The following is a 19086-nucleotide window of genomic DNA, read 5'->3' as shown; positions in this document are numbered from 1 at the left end:
CGGCCGGGTGCGCCGGGAAGCTGGGGGGCGGGGGCCCCCGGGGGCTGCTGCTGCGGCGGCGCGAGCACCACGCCCCCCGGGAGCGCCCCCTGCGCGGCGGCCACTCACGATTTTCTCGGAGGCGCCCGCGCGGGACACGGTGCCGTTGAGCCCCACGAGCGAGGGCAGCGTCTGCGACATCCAGTTGGTGACCATGGCCATGGTGCTCAGCACGGCCCCGATCTTGAGCAGCGGCACCGACATCGCGCTCCCGCCTCATGCCCCGCGGCCGCCCGCCGCCTGGTGCTCGGTCCCTTGCCACCCAGCCGCCCAGGGGGAGCGAGCGCGAGCTGGGGGGCCGGGGCCGGGGCCGGCCGGGGGGGCTCGGGGACGCGGGCTGCGGCTCGGCGCGCCCGGCGGGCTCCGCTTATAAAGCGCCGCCTCGGCCCCCCCCCACCCCCTCCCGCGCCTCCCACAGCCTCCGCGCCGGGCACTTCCAGCCGCTGTGACGTCACGGCTCCGGCCCGGAGCCCGGCGGGGGGCGGGCGGCGCCCCGGCTGTCCCCACCCCTCTCCCCCGGCCTTTCAACCCCTCTGTCCGGGATCGCCCCACCCCACAAGGGGCCCCCTCCGGCGGTATTCCCCACCTGCCCCCCACCCCCTGCCGCGGCATTCCCAGCCCCGCCCCCAGCGGTGTTCCCGCCCCTGCCCCCCGAAGCGAGGTATTCCCGGGCCACCCTCCGCTCACAGCCCCTTTCAGAGCCCCGGGCGCTCGGCCTGCGTTTAAATGGGCAACCGCCCCACCCCGTGCACCCAAAGCTGGCAGGGGGCCGGAGTCGCAAGTCCCCACCCACCTACTGTTAGGACACCGACCCCGGCTCACTAAAACCCGGCAGAGCAGGTATGGGGCGGTGGGCTCCAGTGCGCTCCCTTGAATCGGGTGGCCAAGTGTTTCCTTTTCCCTTGGGGAAGGGGCTTCCCTGGTACCAGGACCACTTTGGGGACCGCTTGGTTGTTTCCGAACGCGGGAAGCGCAGAGTGGCAGGTCCGAAAGCAACAGGCGATTACTGGGATATGTGGAGTGGGGTCACTTCTGCAGCAGGAGGACCCCCATGACTCCAGGGGACGGCATTACAACCCCGGACGGCCGACACGGGAGCTAGCCTTTTGCCGGCAAGTCCCAGCTGGGTCTCCACTCACAACTTGGACTTGGGGTGGGGGCGGGGAACTGATACTTCGGACCTTCCTCCAGACCCCAGGGAGCAGCTCCGGGGCCCGCCCTTTCGAAGGAAGGGGGAGTGCAGTGCCCCAGCTTTGCACCCACGCACCAGCCGGCGGCGGGGCGGCGAGGCCGCCGGGAGGAGAGCCCGGCTGGTTTAATTTCCTCTGTTTTCCCTGCACTCACGCCCTCTCGTGGCGTCCCCGCATCACCTCGCGCTGCCGCCGCGGCCGCTGCAGTCGCCCTCAGTTCGCGGCCGCCGCCGCCGTATGGAGGCGGCGATGACTCAGGCCTTTCCCTGGGCCGTGGCAGCTCACCGAGGGCTCGCCTCGGGAGAAGCACTGAACATGGGGGTAGGGATGGTGGGGGTCTTGAAGTATCCTTTTTTTTTTAGCTTAACAGCAGGGAGAGGCAGGTTCTGCCCCTATGGGACTTACAGCAATGACCTCTCTCTGCCTCAGTTTCCTCAGCTGCAAAGTGGGTGGTTTAAGGACCCATGGACCTAATACGTGTAAATGGCTCCTGTGTCCTGAGAATCAAGTGAAAGCTTTATTGAACATCTACTATGTCCCAAGCACTGTAAACAACAGATTTAAAAAATGCCTGCCTGGGACTTCCCTGGTGGCACAGTGGTTGGGAATCTGCCTGCCAATGCAGGGGACACAGGTTGGAGCTCTGGTCCGCGATGATCCCACATGCCGTGGAGCAACTAAGCCCCAGTGTGGCAGCTACTGAGCCCGTGCTCTGGAGCCAGCGAGCCACAATTGCTGAGCCCCTACACCAGAACTACTGAAGCCCACGCACCTAGAGCCCGTGCTCCACAACGAGAGGCCACCGCAATGAGAAGTCGGTGCACCACAACGAAGAGTAGCCCCTGCTCGCCGCAACTAGAGAAAGCCTGCACGCAACAAAGACCGAGTGCAGCCAAAAAATAATTAACTAATTAATTATTTTTAAAAATGCCTGCCTATGTGGAGATGAACATTCTATGGAATAAGTCAGACAACAAGTGGGGGTGGGGTGGGGAGTAAAATACCTAGGGTATCGGGAGGAAGGGGCATATGGACTAGGTAGGGGAGTAAAACTTTAATCGAGGTGGTTGGGGAATGTGACATTTGAGCAGAGACCTGAAGAAGGTGAGGGAGGGAGCCATTTGGATATCTGAAGGAAGAGTTCCAGGCACCAAGAACAGCAAGTGCAAAGGCCCTGGGGCAGGAGCATAAGTGTTCAAGGAACAGGAACGAGGCCAGTGTGGTTGCAGCAGAGTGAACTGGGGCAGACTGGAGAGAGATAATGCTTGTAAAGCACTTTGCCTGGTGTCTGGAACATGGTGTTTCATAAATAGTAGCTGACATTGTAATTATTTGCAGCTGATAATGAGCTTTAAAAAATGAGATACCTCCTTGCCTACTTGTACTGCAGCTTGCATTTATGAGTACTGAACACTTTGCAAACACACTTGCTGAGTACTGGATGCAACCTCCCATGAACAGTACAGCAACTTCCCTATTTACAAGAGAGGAAACTAGGCTCAGAGAGGAGAGGGGACCAGCTCAAGGTGACCCAGCACATAAATGGGAGCCCAGGATTTGGACCTAGGTGGGTCTGATTTCGGACCTGGTCTCCAAGCCCTTGCTGTTTAGATAATCTGGAACCCAATGATACTCTCTCACTCTCTCACCATTGGTGATGCAGGAAACTGCCCTGCCTCCTCCCAGCCAAACTCCTCCAAGGAGTGGTCTACACTCACATCTGCACTTGCTGTCTCTGCTTCCTTACGTCCCACCTCCTGTATGCTTCCAAAACTCCTCTCACTAACGGCACCAGTGACCTTACGATTTGCTGGTCCCACAGTCTCACACAAGCCCTCATTTAGTCACTCTCACAGGTAAGTCTTCATGAATCATTCCCTCCTTCTTGAAAGTCATTTGTCCCTTGACTTAAAGGCTGCACTATCACTGTCTCCTGCCTTATCCCTAAATGTCTCCCACGGCTTTGCCCCAGGTCCCTAGCCACTGTCATTCTGTATACTGTGCCTGGACCATCCATCACACTCACATATAGGGTTTTGGTTCCATTTGGCACACTCCCACCTCAGGACCTTTGCACTTGCTGTCTGCTCTACCCAGAGCACTATTACCACAGATACACATGTGGATTGTTCCTTTACTTCATTTATATTTCTGCGCTATCATTGTGCAAGTCAGAGCAATGCCCTACCCTTCTCCAGAAAACTACACTTCCCAGGTTCCCTGGCACACTGGCTTCCTATTAGTCTCACCCAATGAGAGGCACTGGAGGGAGACTGGAGAGTGGGGAGGAAGGGAGAGGCCAGGGTATTTCTTCTCTCTCTTTCTGCTTAGGGTGGGGGTGTGTATTCTGACGGCGGCCATACCTACTCCATGATCCCATGATCCCAGCTCCCACACAAGAAACTTTTCTTCATCACACTACCCTTTTGTCATGTGCCTCCAGTAGCTTTGTGCTGTGGTTTATTCCTGATCATCCCATCAGTCTGGCTTCTCAACTCTTCCATCTCACACTTAACCAATTCTCTATATTAAATTTCCTCTCTTTGAGACACCTAGACTGGTTTGTTTCCCTGATTGGTCTCTGAGCGAGTTGGCTACTGTATCCTGAAAGACATCCCCTGGCCACCTCATCTACAACAGCAACCCCTCTGCCCCCGTCCCCTACTCTGCTCTATTTTGTTGAACAACATTTATCACCATGTGACATTATATTGTACTTCTATTTGTTTATGGTTTGTCTCTTCCACTAGACTTTCAGTTCCGCAAGGGCTCCTACATGTCTGTGTTTTTTACAGCCTCATCCCTAGGGCTTAGCACAGTGACTGGCACATAGTAGGTGCTCAAGAAATTGTTTATTGACTGACTAAATGAATCTACAGCTGAGGCTCCCAAAAGCATTTCTGCAGCCCAGATCTCCGTCTAGAGCTCAAACCCCTATGCCCATCTGCTTCTTGGACATCTCCACTTGTGTGTTTCACAGGACTAATAGCACATGACACCCGCCAGAACAACCTCAATCAAAAGGCAAGGGCTTCCCTGGTGGCGCAGTGGATGAGAGTCCGCCTGCCTATGCAGGGCACACGGGTTCGTGCCCTGGTCCGGGAAGATCCCACATGCCGCGGAGTGGCTGGGCCCGTGAGCCATGGCCGCTGAGCCTGCGCGTCCGGAGCCTGTGCTTCCCAACGGGAGAGGCCACAACAGTGAGAGGCCCACGTATCGCAAAAAAAAAAAAAAAAAAAAAGACAGGCAGTACCAAGTATCGGTGATGAAGTGGAGAAACTTAAACCGCTTTCTAGTGGGAACATAAAATGCTGCAACTACTTTAAGAAACAATTTAGCAGTTTCTTAAAATGTAAACTGAAATTTACCATAAGATGCAACAATTCCATCTACCCAAGAGAAATGAAAGCATATGTCCATGGAAAGACTTGCATGTGAATAATCATGACAGCATTGTTCCCAATGAATGAAACAATTCACATGCTCATCAACTGGTGAATGGATAAACAAACTGTGGTACATGCATACAATGGAATGTCGTTCAACGATAAAAAGGAACGAACTACTGATACATGCTACAGCATGGATGGACCTCAAAAATATTTTCCTAAGTGAAAGAAGTCAGACACAAAAGGCCACACTTTGTATGAGTAGTTTACACAAAATGTCCAGAGAAAGCAAATATATAGAGACAGAAATTAGATTAGTGATTGCCTGGAACTGGGGATGGGGTGGGGATGGCATGAGGGATCTCCGGACGCGCAGGCTCAGCGGCCATGGCTCACGGGCCCAGCCGCTCCGTGGCACGTGGGATCTTCCCGGACCGGGGCACGAACCCGTATCCCCTGCAGGCGGACTCTCAACCACTGCGCCACCAGGGAAGCCCCCGGCATGAGGGATCTTTTGCGAGTGATGGAAATGTTCTAAAACTGGATTAGGGTGATGTTTGTACAACTCTGCAAATTTACTAAAAGTCATTGAGTAGCACACTTAAACAGGTGGATTTAATGGTATATAAATTATATCTCAATAAAACTGTTTAAAAGGAGGAATATACCTAAACTTTCCCTGCAAGTTCCCGCCCCCCAGGAGCCCTGCACTGACATGAGAATGAGCCCTTCCTTAAATTTTGCACCCTAGATTTCTTGCTTGCCTCACCCTGGTCCTGGACCAAATGTACCCACAGTTAGAAACTACAGATAGTGCCCCTCTCACCTTCCTTCTCTTTCCCTACTCCATTCAAATTATCACCAATGCCAGCTGAAATTGATGTAGAAATATCTCCAGAAAGAATCCCTTTCTCACTGTCACCATCATTACTCTAAACATCGTGTTGGGGAGTGCTACAGATTGAATGCCTGTATCCCTCCCCAAATTCATATGTTGAAAGCTAATCCCCAATGTGATAGTATTTGGAGATGAAGTCTCTGGGAGGTGATTAGTTCAAGAGGGTGGAGTCCTCATGTATGGGATTAGTGCCCTTATACAGAGACCCCCCAGAGAGCTCCCTCTCCCTTCCATCATATGAGAAGACACCAAGAAACTGGTCCTCACCAGACACCAAACCTGACAGCACTTTCACTTTGGTCCTGGACTTCCCTGAATCCAGAACTGTGAGAAATAGATTTCTGTTGTTCATAAGCCACCTGGTCTATGGTATTCTATGATAACAACCTGAACACACTAAGGCCAGGTGCCATGAAAAGAAATTTTTTTCCCCTGACCTGAAAATGATCAGGAGGAAAAAAGTTCATAACTCTCAGAAACAATAACAATAGTTGCTAAGGTTTATTGAGTACTTATGAGCTCAGCACCATCTGCAACAATGTACATGTAATAACTCATTTAACCCTCAGAATACCACTGTGAAGTAGATTGGGTTAAATTCCATTTTTTTTTAATGAGGAAATAGTGGCACAGAGATGCTAAGAAACTTTTCCCAGCCCCCAGGAATCTATCCCAGACAGTCAGGCTCCAGAGTCTGGAGCCTGTTCCTGGGTCATTTGGCCCTATTCAAAGGGGAAAGAATAAATGTTGATCCCTACCTCAAGCCACATACAAAAATCAATTCCATGTAGATGTTACATCAAAATGGGAGAGATAATAAATCTTTTAGAAGTAAATATAGAAGAATATCTTCATTACTCTGAGGTAGGCAAAGATTTCTAAAACAGGACACTAACAAGCATTAACCCTGAAGGAAAAACAGTTATTATTTAAACTACATTCAAATTAAGAAATTCTATTTATCAAAGACATCACTAAGAGAATGAAAAGACAAGCTACATAGTAGGAGAAGATATTTGCAATCCTATGTCCAACAAATAACCGATATCCTCATTTTTAATTTATGTAAAAGAGAGAGAAACACAGATATAAAATTTGGATGTATAAAAACACATGTTCTTACAAATTAATAAGAAAAAGGCAGACAACCTAGTAGAGAAATGGGCAAAAGACTTGAGCAGGCATTTCACAAAAGGGGATACTCAAGTGGTCAATAAGCATGTGAAAAGGTATTTAAATATTAGTCATCAGGAAATGTAAATTAAATACAAAATGTGATAGCACTAAACATCCATCAGAATGTCTAAAGTGAAACAGAAAGACAACACCAAGCGTTGGTGATGAGGTAGAGCAACTCGAATGCCCAGACACTACTAGTGAGAGAGTAAATGGGTAAATCCTTTGAAGAGTCTTTGGAACTTTCGAAGGCTGTTCAGCAGTTATCTCCTGAAGTTCAATATATTCCTCGCCTATGACTCAGCAATTCTACTCCTCGGTATATACACTTGAGTCTCACGATTTGTGGGTTCCATATTGTCAAACTCGCCTACTCACTACAGTTTATTTGTAACCCCCAAGTCAATTCTCATGGGGCTTTTGTGGTGATTCACGGACATCCACAGGGTAGCAAAAACTTGAGTCACTGACACACAGGTTCCCAATGGAGATCCACCACAGCCATGCTCTGGCCTTTTTGTTTTAGCTCTCATAACTGTAATCAAGTGTCTTTTTCACAGTCTACTTAGTGCCAACATTTTCACATTCTCGTGCTTTTTATTGGTGATCTCGCTCTTTTAAGTGGCCCCATGCACAGCGCTAGGTTCTGTCTAGTGCTCTAGGCGCAAGAAGGTTGTAACATATCTTCCAGAGAAAATACAACTTGTCCATAAGTTTCACTCAAGCATGAGTTATAGTGCCTTTGGCAGTGAGTTTGTTGCCAATGAATCAACAATGTATGTGAAATAAGGTGTTTTTAAACAGAAACATTCATAAAAGAAGGTTGCATATTCTTTGGTCAACAAAAATGTCGTGACCAGAAGCTTGCAAGAATCTAACCCCACGATGATTCAGTATTCACTAATTCAGTATTCACTAATTCTTTATAGAACATAATTACTGCGAATAGAGAATCTACTGTACACATATACCAAACAGAAGTGTGAACAAGCATTTACTAAAGACACGTGTCAGAGTGTTTATTTCAGCACAGTTTGTGTCAGCCACAAACTTCACCAGCCCAAATGCCAAGCAACAGTAGAATGGATATACCACATGCGATATATCCACACAACGGAACACCATAAAGCAACAAAAACAGAGAATCAATCACAAAACAATAATACGGAGGAATCTTACAAACATTATGTGGAGCAAAAGAAGCTGGGCACAAAAACTACATGCTTAATGACTTCATTAAGTTACAAAGCAGGTCAAACCAGAGCAGAGTGAGAGACATTAGCTTAGCTGTTACTCTTGAGGGGGCAGGTGGCAACTAGAAGGAGGATGAGGGGGTTTCTGGATTCTTGCAAAGTTCTGTTTCTTGACCTCGTACATTATGTCACTTCAAGACAATTTATCAAGCTGCACCTTTATGATTTGCATACTTCTTTGTAGCTATGTTTTATGTCAAGAAGGAAGTTTACTCAAAAATATGAATTAAGGTATCAAGTATAAAACATAAGGGTCATTTCTGTTTGATGTGCAGCAGGTAAAAATGCTAGAAGTTCCAGTAGAAAAGCTAGAAAACATAAACCAAGCAAAACTCACTGTCCTTTGTTAGAAGCCAAATGGTCTCTGTCAACCAACTCTGCCTTCTTGGTCTCCACAGTATTTCATTCACACAGAGGAAAGGCATGAATTTACGTCTGCACATACACAGCTTTGCACCCCTTGGAACACAAATGGTGTTAATCTTCTAGCCTATGCCTGCTTTTCGTTTTTTGCTCGGTTACAGCAAATGTTTGGAAATGGTGTTGAATTCTCCCTGGAATTCTCTCTCTTGCCATCTCTGCTTTCCTGCCTGCTTCAGAATTCCAAGAGGAGATTCCAAAGGAGACAGTAGTCCTGGCTGAGGACCTTGGACACCAGACAATGAGAGGTACATTCCCCCTGTCCTCCCCCAAATATCAGTCCTACTATGCCTCTGGCTGTCACCAATTTGCCTCAGGTCTTGTTAGCTCCTGAAATAATTCTGTCTTCACACCTTTACTGTCCCTACTCTAGTTTCAGTCAAAGGATCTGTCCCTCACACAAATCCAACCATGTCTCGTTCCTGGCTTTAAAACCTTCTATTTAAACAACAAAAAAGCAAACATCCCAGTTTTGAAAAGGAACAAAGGACTTCACTAGACATTTCTCCAAAGAAGATATACAAATGGCCAATAAACACATGAAAAGATGCTCAGCATCGCTAACTCTTAATAAAATGCAAATCAAAGCCACGATGAAGAACCACCTTACACCCCTTAGGATGAGCTAGGATCAAAAAGTCAAATACTAACAAGTGTTAATGAGGATGTGGAGAAAATGGAACCCTTGTGCACTGTCGGTGGGAGCGGAAAACGGTCCAGACACTGTGGAAAATGGTATGCATATTCCTCAGGAAGTTAAACACATTATTATCATACAATCCAGAAGACCCACCTCTGGGTATACACCCAAGAGTTAGAAGCAAGGTCTTGAAGAGATATTAGCACACTCATGCTCATAGCAGCATTATTCACAATAGCCAAAGGTGGAAGCAGCCTAAATGTCTATTGAAGGATAAATGGATAAACGAAATGTGTTCCAACCATACAATGAAACAGTATTCAGCCTTAAAGAGGAAGGAAATTCTGACACCTGCTACAACGTGGATGAACCTAGAGGACATTATCCTCAGTGAAATAAACCAAAAAGACAAACACTGCCTGATTCCACCCATGTGAGGTCCTTAGAGGAGTCAAATTCATAGAGACAGAAAGTAGAATGAAGATTGCCAGGGGCTGGGGGTAGAGGATGGGGAGTTGTTGTTTAGTGGGTGGAATTTCAGTTTCGCAAGATGAAAAGAGTTCTGGAGACGGATGGTGGCGATGCTTGCACCACAATGCAAATATACTTAATGCTACTGAATTGTACACTTAAAAATGGTTAAGATGGTAAATTTTATATTCTGTGTATTTTGACACAATTTAAAAAATGCTTTTATTTAAACACACACACACACACACACACACACACACACACCCTTACTTGGCCCTGAGAATGATTCCACAGTGGGCTGTGTCGCACCCCTCCACTTCCCCAGTACCTCGCTCGGTGTCATTCACATAGGAATTACTAGAGAAATTAGGACTAGAAAGAATCTGGCTCATCATGTGCTCCCCGTGTATTTTTCTTGGGAACAACCAGGATCCTCTCAGCACCTAAAAGGTAAGAAGCTATCTGCCATCTCACTCAATCGCTTCAACTGACTTTGCCTCTTGGTTTCTTTTTTCTCACGCTGCGACACCCTGTCTTCTCATCTGTTAAGCAGGGCTTAGATGCTAACAGGCACTGAGACCCTCCTGGGTTTCCCAGAAGCAACACAAGTCAGTTTCTGCACACAGACTTCATGGAACCTATTCTGACTCCTCTGTTCCTCTGGTTTCTCCTTGATTTATGGCTGAGCTCTGCATGGATGAGGTTGTGAGACATACCAGGCTTCCGCTCTGGGAGTAAAGATATGTCAGTGTTCTTGGACAAGACTTCCTGAAAAATGGGAACAAAATCTCCTGCCCTTGTCACAACTCCCTTCTCCCCAGCACAGCCAGGCTCAACTTTAGAGAAGTTAAATCTTCCATCCCAGTCCTTGAGAGCTCCAGCAGCCACCCAGCCTTGGTGTCCAGTATAAGGCTCAAAACACAGAAGGCTCACAATGGACGCTTTCTAAATGAATACGTGAGTGCATGAATAAATGAAAAGAGCAAGTTACTGCCTCCCAGGCACTGACACTGAATTCTGGGGACACGGAGTCATTGCCAACAACAACTGCTGGGATTATGAGAAATCCACACACGCCCACATGGTCAACCTGTATGGACACAGAGTCACTGTGCCCACGCACCCACAAACATGTCCCTAAACATACACACACACACACCCATGGACACTACAGACACACTCCTATAGGGCCAGAGTTACAGTGAGGTGAGTCATGCAAGAGCAGAGGTAGATCCTGCCTTTATTTAAATTTTGATATTTTGTTCATCATGGATCTTTTGCATTAATTTTGAGTTTCTTAAAATATTGCATTTAAATAGTATTTATCTTGGTCTCTGAGGCTTTGGGCGCTCCCTTCAATCTTGCACCCAAGGCAAGTGCCCCGTTTGCTTCACACCCTGATCAGGACCCTGGCTGACACACACACCCAGGGGCATCTGCCCACACGTCTTCCCCAGAGTCCCAGGGACGTACACAGTCTCTGAACAAACCTCATTCTACCACTAGGTGTCGCCCCAGCTCCTTCATCTTCGGCTCAGCATCGACACCACCATTCCTTAGGAAGAAAATGTCCAGTTCACTTATTATCTGGGAGTCCTCAAGATTTCCTTTTACTTCCATCTACCTGGGACATTTACATTTTCTAAAGGCGCCCTGGGAGAAACAGCATCTTAATCCCAAATAGTGGTGCCCTGCAATGGTGGAATTTTAGGCACAGATGAAGAAGATGGGTTTTCCTGATGCCTCTGATCCAGGAGCTGTGGTTGACTTGAAATGGGTATGGGATAGCCCAAGGGGAGAGTTGTTCCCCCGATCCTCCCTTGACACAAGAGTTCCACTGTTTGAGAAAGAAAGAGATTCTGTGGGAGGAGGAGGGGGATTCATCCATTCATTCAACAGATATTTGTTGAGAACCTACTATGTGCCAGGCTCTGCTGTAGGCATTGAGGATACAACAGAGACCACTGGACCCTGATGAGCTGCCCCTCTAAGGGAAGACAGACAATAGGTGAAGAAACAAATCCTGGAAATGTAGTGACAAAGCCTATGAAGAAAAATAACACAGAGTAAGAGCTCAGAAAGTGGCGGTGGGAGGTTATTTTTGATGGCCTCTCAGAGGAGGTGACATTTAAGCAGAAAGAGAGGGAGGAAGTTGAGTAGTTACCTGGGGGAGCAGTGTCCCAGACAGAGGAAATGCAAAGTGCAAAGGTCCTGAGGCATGCATTGTAAACTGAGCTACTCCTCTTGTCCCATCCTGTGGGGACCCCAGGAAAGAGGTGACCCCAAACCCAGATAGTACCAAAGATGTAGCTAGATCTTTTGGTTGTTGTTGTAAATGTATTTATTTTATTTATTTATTTTTGGCTGCATTGGGTCTTCGTTGCTAAGCGTGGGCTTTCTCTAGTTGTGGCGAGCAGGGCTTTGTTGCAGTGCACGGGCTTCTCATTGCGGTGGCTTCTCTTGTTGCGGAGCACGGGCGCTAGGCTCACAGGCTTCAGTAGTTGTGGTGCGCAAGCTCAGTAGTTGTGGCTTGAGGGCTGCAGAGTGCAGGCTCAGTAGATGTGGCGCACAGGCTTAGTTGCTCCGCGGCATGTGAGATCTTCCCGGACCAGGGCTCGAACCTGTGTCCCGTGCATTGGCAGGCGGATTCTCAACCACTGTGCCACCAGGGAAGCCCTGTAGCTAGATCTTAAGGAGGAGTCCCCAGTGGTCAGGAAGGGACCATCTTTCCCACGGGTAAGATGGTGGGCCTTGGACCTGTCAAGCTCTCTGGTAGCTCCAGACACTGGAGGGATGGACAACTTCTCTGACAGGTCCTACTCCCCTGTTCTCAGGGTCAAATCCAAACTGCTGTCCATGGCCCACAAGTTCCCACTTGGTCGGTCCCTCCCGGTTTCCCTGGCCTCATCTCCCCCCAACTCCCCCTTCAGTCGCACCTATCCAGCCACACCAGCCTCTCTGCTGCTCCCCAAACATACCATGCTTGTTCCCACTTTCAGGGCCTTTGCACTTGCTATTTCTGCTTTGAATTCTCTTCTCCTGGATACAGAAGGCATCCTTCTCTCACTTCCTTCAAGTGTCGCCTCAAATACCACCTTCTTAGAGACACCGCCTCTACCACACCTGCTAAAATAGCCCCCCACTGCACCACCATCACACTTTAATCCCCTTTGCCCTGTTTATTATTCTTCAGGCCACTTGCATTGTATTATATATTGATTTAGCTGTTGACATTGTATTATATATTTATTCGATTCTTGTCTGTCTCTCCTGCAACAAGGTCAGCTCCAGGAGGGCAGGGATTTGATGACTTGGCTCATGGCTATATCTCCAATGTTTCATCATATCTGCTGAATGAATGGACAAATGAATGATTTCTAGAAAGGACCCCTGGTGGAGACCAGGGCCCATCAAGGACCGAGGAGGGGGTTCTGGGAAGTGATGGAGGGGAGGGAGATGGGACAGAGCATCCATTCTCCAGACCTCTTCCTTCCCTGGGGCGCCAGGCTGGGTGGGCAAGCTGGGGTACGCAACACTGTAGTGCCCATGGCCGCCTGGAGGCACTGTAGTTGGTGGCAGGACCCTACCAGTCTCACCCCACCTGATTACTCCAGCTTAGCTCCGCCCCACCGGCCATTTAGCCCCACCTCCACTGAACCCAGTTTAGTGTCCCCCCCCCCCCCCCGCTAAAGAGCCTGGTATGGCTCTCGTGCATCTTCATGTTAGCCCTGCCCCCAAGCATCTCCCACCCTCCTCTGGGGTCACCCAACATCACCTCTCACTGCACTCTCCCACACCCTTAGGCAATCTTGGAGAACGAACAGGATATCTAGAGTTTCCTAGGGGCCGGCAGCGTTGGAGGAAAATCCCCAGGTAGTGGCTTCAAGGATCCTCCTTGGAGACCCAATTCAACTTCACTCCTGGTGCATTTTTATGCACCATTCTCTCAAGTGTATACCTCTTTCGGTCTCTCGTCTCTCGCTCAGCTGACTCTCTTTACTTCTTTGGGGCTCACATATCAGTTGAGCACCCAGTGTGTGTGGCCTGATGCTTGGCCTCTGAGCACACTTCCCATCCCAGCTAGTATGTGGGTCCTGAGATAGGGAAACAGAGGAGTGAGGGAGGGGACCTCACGAGGTCTCCTTGTAGCCTGGAAATCTTTCTATCTAGAGTCTGATCTCCATCCCTCCCAATAGCCCCCCTCAGGGTGGGTACAAGGTTCTGATTCTTCTCTTGGCCAGGAAAGAGAAGGTGCCAGGACTGTTTTTCCTCTGAGCTTCTACCCAGAAACCCTCCTAGTGTTTACACAGGCACTGTTCACACCAATGGAGTGGACTATTTAACAACAGGGTGAATGTGTGGGCTAAGGAGCCGGACTGCCTTGGTTCAATCCTAGCTCTGCCACTCCCAAGCTGTCTGAGCTTAAGCAAGTGACCTAACTTTTCTGTGTCTCAGCCCCCACCATCTGTAAAATGAAGGTAAGCCGCTCAGAGGATTAAACGTCTTAGTTCATTCGGTGTGCTTGAAACAGTGCCCAGCATATAATAAGTACTTAATAAGTGTTAGCTGTTATTATAATTATTTTATTATTTTGGAGAACTTAGGGGGCTCCCACCCCCAAGATGGAGGAGGAAGGAGGTTTCCCAATAGCATTAGAAAGCTGGGACCACCCCCCCGCATTTTGAAAAGTCCCCATCTCTTGCCCAAGAGATGAGGTACCATGGAGAGGGAGACGTGCTCCCGTGAAAGCATGTAGTGTGCAAGGCACCAACACACACACACGGATGTACACGTTCGCACACACAGCCCTTGCCCCGCACATCCGCTTTTAGAGTGACTTAGGCACAGAATGACACATGGTTACCCAAAGCTGCCACACAGCCACTCACCTGGTCACCCACATTTTGTACAACACCGGGCAGATGGGCCAGGGTCATGGGGACACTGACACACACCGTCCTTTATACACGGCCACAGCTGCCCACATACCGCTGGGATTAATACAGTCCTCACTTGCTGTCACACAGCCGGTCACACACAGATACACAACTCCCGGTCTCAGGCTCACAAGCCTTCCTCAGCGGCCCTCCAAGTCACAACCTCCCACTGTCACATACAGACTCTGCCTCAGGTACAAACACCCTCCCCCAATCATGCCCCAGGTCATGCACGGTTGGGCACACCTGCACAGCCACACACGCAAACTCTCAGTCACACCCAGCTGTGACACACAGGCACACACGTTTACCCAGCACCCTCCAGCACTTCACACACGTCCCCGTCAGTCACTCACACGTGAGTCCCGCCCCCTTGCCCACCTTGGGGGTGCGGGCGAGGAGTGGGGGGCTATAAAAGCCGGGCACCTCCTGCCATGATGGGGGACGTGAAGGATAAGCGACACACAAGGCCCCCTGAAGTCCCCCCACGACCCCACTTAGCTCGAGCGAGATGGCGGGTGTGGGCTCCGGGTCACCGAGAGGTTGAGAACCCCAAAGCTGGGATCAGGTTGTCTCCCAAACCATCCCACTTCTGAGGCTGGATCTGAAGCTCCCCTTCCCATTCCCAAAGCCAGGGTGGACGTCCCAGCCCCTCCCTCGCCGCGACGCCCCCTCCCTCGCAGCCGCGGGGGGCTCATGGAGCCCCCAGTCCCGTTTCTGCGGGGCCCCCTGAGCCCCCGCCCCTTCTGGAGCCCTCTGCGCCCGCACCTGCCTGCCGGGCCCCTACCTGTCCGGCGAGGCCTGAACACAGCAGCAGCAGCAGCGGCAGCGGCAGCGGCGGCGGCGGCGGCGGCGGGACCGTGAGCGGCCACATGACGTGCCCCCGGCCCGGCGTCCCGTTCCCCGCCCGCCCTAGCGACGCCTCGGCACGGGGACCGCCACCAGGCGCTACCCCGCCCGCCGGGCCGGGCGACCCTATGCCGCCGCCTCCCCGGCCTCGCGGGCGGCTGGGATTCCGCCCCACCCCCGCCCCTCGCTCGCTCCGAGTCTTTGTTGCGGGCTCCGCCCCCCGCCCCGCCCCCAGCTCGTCTTAGGGCGCAGAAGGAGCGGGGTCTGGGGTCGGCGAAGCGGGGCGGGGGGGAAGCCGGCACCCGAGAGGGTAGCTGGGATTGCGACCCAGAACCCCAAGGCCAATCTGGGGGTGCCTCATGGAGATGGGGACGGTGAGGGGGTTCCTTCACGTGGTAGTCAATTTCACCCTCCCTGGACATTTCCCACGTTATAAATGGGGCTGGGAGAGGGATCAAGGGGCAGGGGGCGTAGGAGGAAGGCCTGGTAGCAAAGAAGAGAAATTGAGAGGCCTCCTCTTTAAAAAGCTCAGGAGTCAACAGAGAAACTGAGACAGAGTCTGTGAAATTGGGCTTCGAGGGACGGATCACTGCAGGGACGGGGGCGGAGATGGAGACAGAAAGTGAGAGACAGATACAGGGGGCGGGAGATCTCCAGACTAGGCCAAAGGGGATGGCCAGCTGGTGGGCATCTTCCTTCCCCCATCACACCTGGGACAGTCTCTGTTTCCCATTGCAATGGCCCAAGACAAGAGACCAGATCCTGAGAGAATCAAAATACTAAGGCCACCTCCACACGAAGCTATTTGCATATGAAGGACGTCCTCGTCCAGCCTCCGGACTTTCTCTGCCTGTCCCCCCTCATCGGTCTCCCCAGATATCTTCCCTCACCAAAGTTCCTCTATGGTTTTTTGGGTGAGGGAGCAAGCAAGTCAGGTTATAGAGAAATCAGCCATAAAATATTGGGAGTGGGGAAGCCTGGCATTTTTCTTACCCTACTGTGTGCCCTGTAGATAAGTTATGGTTTTGTCAAAGCAAGGAGAAAGAGCTTGTTATCCAATAAGACCTGGGTTCGACCCTGGTTCTGTCACTTCTTGGCCATGTGACCCCAGGCAAAGAGCTTTCCTTCTCTTAGGAGACCTGTTTCCTCTTGAGGTGCTGGGGACTTCTGTGACTTATGAGTGAATAGAGCACCTAACCAGCGCCCAATCCCCAGAGGGCATTACTACAATGAAGCGTGGGGTTGAGGACACTGGCCATGGGATGTGGGACACAAAACAGAATCTGAGCCAGGAAAGGCATCTCGTCATCCCTCTCCCTCTTTTTCCCAGATGGGAGATGATCTTTTTGCTGACTCCTCAGGCCAAGCCTGCATTAGGCATGGGATAGGAGAGGGGTATTGGTTGTTGGAACCCACGAGCTCTTGACGAAGAGTGGGCTGTGGTCAACTCGGGTGGAGGAGGGCCCTACTCGTCCCTGTCCCTTTCCTTGCCCTTGTTAGTGCTGTGTTTCAGAACCACGGACAATGTTCTCCTTGGGATTGGTCACGGAGGAGGTCATTGTATGGTCAAGCTATGGCCTGTGTTGTGTGGTTGACATGGGTCAATAGGCCCTTAGGTCCATTCCTCACCCTTCCCCTGCTCTGTTTCAGGAAAGATGGCCCCTGAAAACTACATTTCCCAGGTTCCCTTGATCCCTACAAACTACATTTCCCAGGCTGGGCTCAGGCAATGGGAAGCCTGGAGAGAGATTGGAGGACCGGAGAAAAAAAGAAGCCAGGGTATTTCTCCCTCTCTCTCCAGTTTGGGTGCCTCTGGCCGTGGCTGTTGTCTCAGCCTCTGTGGTCTCAGCCCCTTTGAGGGTCCCCACCATGGTTCATTCAGCTCCTGCCAGGTGGCCGTAACTCTGGTAAACACCTCCTCCCTTTGCTGCTTCAGATCTTGGAAGGCGGTGGCTTGCTATCCTAGAGTAGATTCACCGCCCCCTATTTGCTCTTAAAGCTTAACTAACACGTCTGTAACTAAATCCCCATATTAAATTCTTGCTATTGAACTATCTGGCGTGAGCTTTGTTTTTCTGACTAGACCCTGGTCAATACATTCAGTGCTGTAGACGTAACCACAGCTGTGGTCAGTGGCACTGCCAGTGGCCTGATCATGCTGTGTCAATGTTCTATTAAACCGTGATCTGCACTGCCCTCAGCATCCCGGTTCTACTGTGGTCAGCATCGTGGTCAGTACTGTGGTCTCCACTGGTCATTCTTGACTGTGCTGTGGTCAGTGTGGTGGTCAGCTTCCTGGCTGTGTGTGGCTCAGAGTCACAATCACTGTCCTGGTCATGCTGTGGTCAGTGTTCTGACCTAGCGTTGGACAGTGACCTGGCCAGGCTATGGTCAGAATTATTATCGTGTTGTACTGTGGTCAGGGTCATACTCGGTGTCCCGGGTGTACGGTTGTCAGCTTCAAGATCAGCACCATGGTCAGTGCTACGATGAGCATGATGTCTGCCTTGTGCACCGTCACTGAAGAGAGATCAGCTTCTCGAGGACCTTGTACAATAAAACTGATGGACCAGGAGGCTTGGGGTCTGGTACTGCGCAGTCTGCTCTCCACAATGTGCAGAGGCAGGGGAGAAGGGCAGTGGACCCCTGCCAACTCTCGCCAGCTGGCCGTTGGGTTTTCTTAATTGATGCTTGGGCAGCCATTGGCTTTACTCACCTGTGACCCCTCTATGTGTCCAGCCAGAGGAAGAAACAGTCCAGGCCTTTGTTTTTGCATACTCTGCACAGGGCCTGACATGGAGAAGATGATCAAGAAGAATTTAATGAGTAAATAAATCTAGGCCATTCATGTCTACCCATACATTTGCTCTTGCTGACCCCTCCATATATTATTCAGGGCTCCTTTGATAGCAAGTAGCAGAAAGGCAACTTGAACCGTCTTAAACAAAAAAAGAATATCTATTAGCTCACATAACTGAAAGAAAAATCCAGAGGTAATGGAATTCAGGCATGGCTGGATCCAGGGGTTCTGTTACCTCATCAGAATTCTGTCTCTCTCCATTTATCATCTCTACTATTCTCTACAAGGGATCCCTTTTAGCCAGGAGGTGTTAAAGATAATTCCCAGGAGCTTACCTCTTCCAAGCTCAGCAACTTCAGCAAAAAGAGAGCTTGCAAAATAATGTCTCTCATTGGTCCATCCCAAGTCATGTGCCCATCCCTCAGCCAATCATGGTTTCAGAGGAATTGATTATGTGGCTTGACCAGACCTGGCTCATAGGTCACCGCTCTGGACCCAGAAAGTGGAGTTAGTCTCATTCAATCTATATTGGATGGAAAACAAGGGAGTGAAGTGTATGTGGCAGGGGGAGATATGGAACTTTTACCATTGAAAGAGGGAAAAATTCCTGTGTAAGCAAAACCAAAAGACAATGAATTGACTCTCAGCACCATCCCAACCTCCTAGTGTGCATTCCTACACTACAGAGGCTGCAAAGCTAAAAACTATGTTTTCCAGACTCCCTTGCAGCTAGATTTCTGTATGGCAATGAGATTCTATCAATTGGAAGATTGAGATGTGGGTGGGGGAAGTGGATGGAGGTCATCTTTCTATTGTGGGTTTTCCTGCAGAGATGTTACTGTCTTCAGTCACCAGTGTCACTAGCTTTTGTTGAGAGGCAGTTGCAAGTGACAATGAGGGTAGCTTCCAAATATCTAAATTACAACCATGGAGATGTATTTCTTTAAAAAAAAAAAAACAGTCTTATCAAGATATAATTCACGTACCATACAATTCACCCTTTAGTGTATACTTCAATGGCTTT

At 50.0% G+C, this 19086-nt stretch overlaps 1 protein-coding gene across 2 annotated transcripts in view; it reads right to left on the bottom strand.

The window, feature by feature from the left end:
* OLFM2 (olfactomedin 2) overlaps positions 1-15366 on the bottom strand; it is a 62846-nt gene extending 47480 nt beyond the window's left edge. Inside the window, exon 1 of one of the 2 annotated variants that reach the window (XM_030879610.2) lies at positions 15201-15366. In XM_030879610.2, the coding sequence (XP_030735470.1) occupies positions 15201-15287 (87 nt within the window). In that variant the 5' untranslated portion in view covers positions 15288-15366. Of the gene's footprint in view, positions 1-108; positions 368-15200 lie in introns of those variants that run through there. The other variant, XM_030879609.2, reaches the window with a different exon arrangement.
* Positions 15367-19086: the final 3720 nt, after the last annotated feature.

This window comes from Globicephala melas, chromosome 3 (genome assembly GCF_963455315.2).
Source record: "Globicephala melas chromosome 3, mGloMel1.2, whole genome shotgun sequence".
Taxonomy (NCBI): domain Eukaryota; kingdom Metazoa; phylum Chordata; class Mammalia; order Artiodactyla; family Delphinidae; genus Globicephala; species Globicephala melas.
This window is presented reverse-complemented; position numbering and strand designations above follow the sequence as displayed.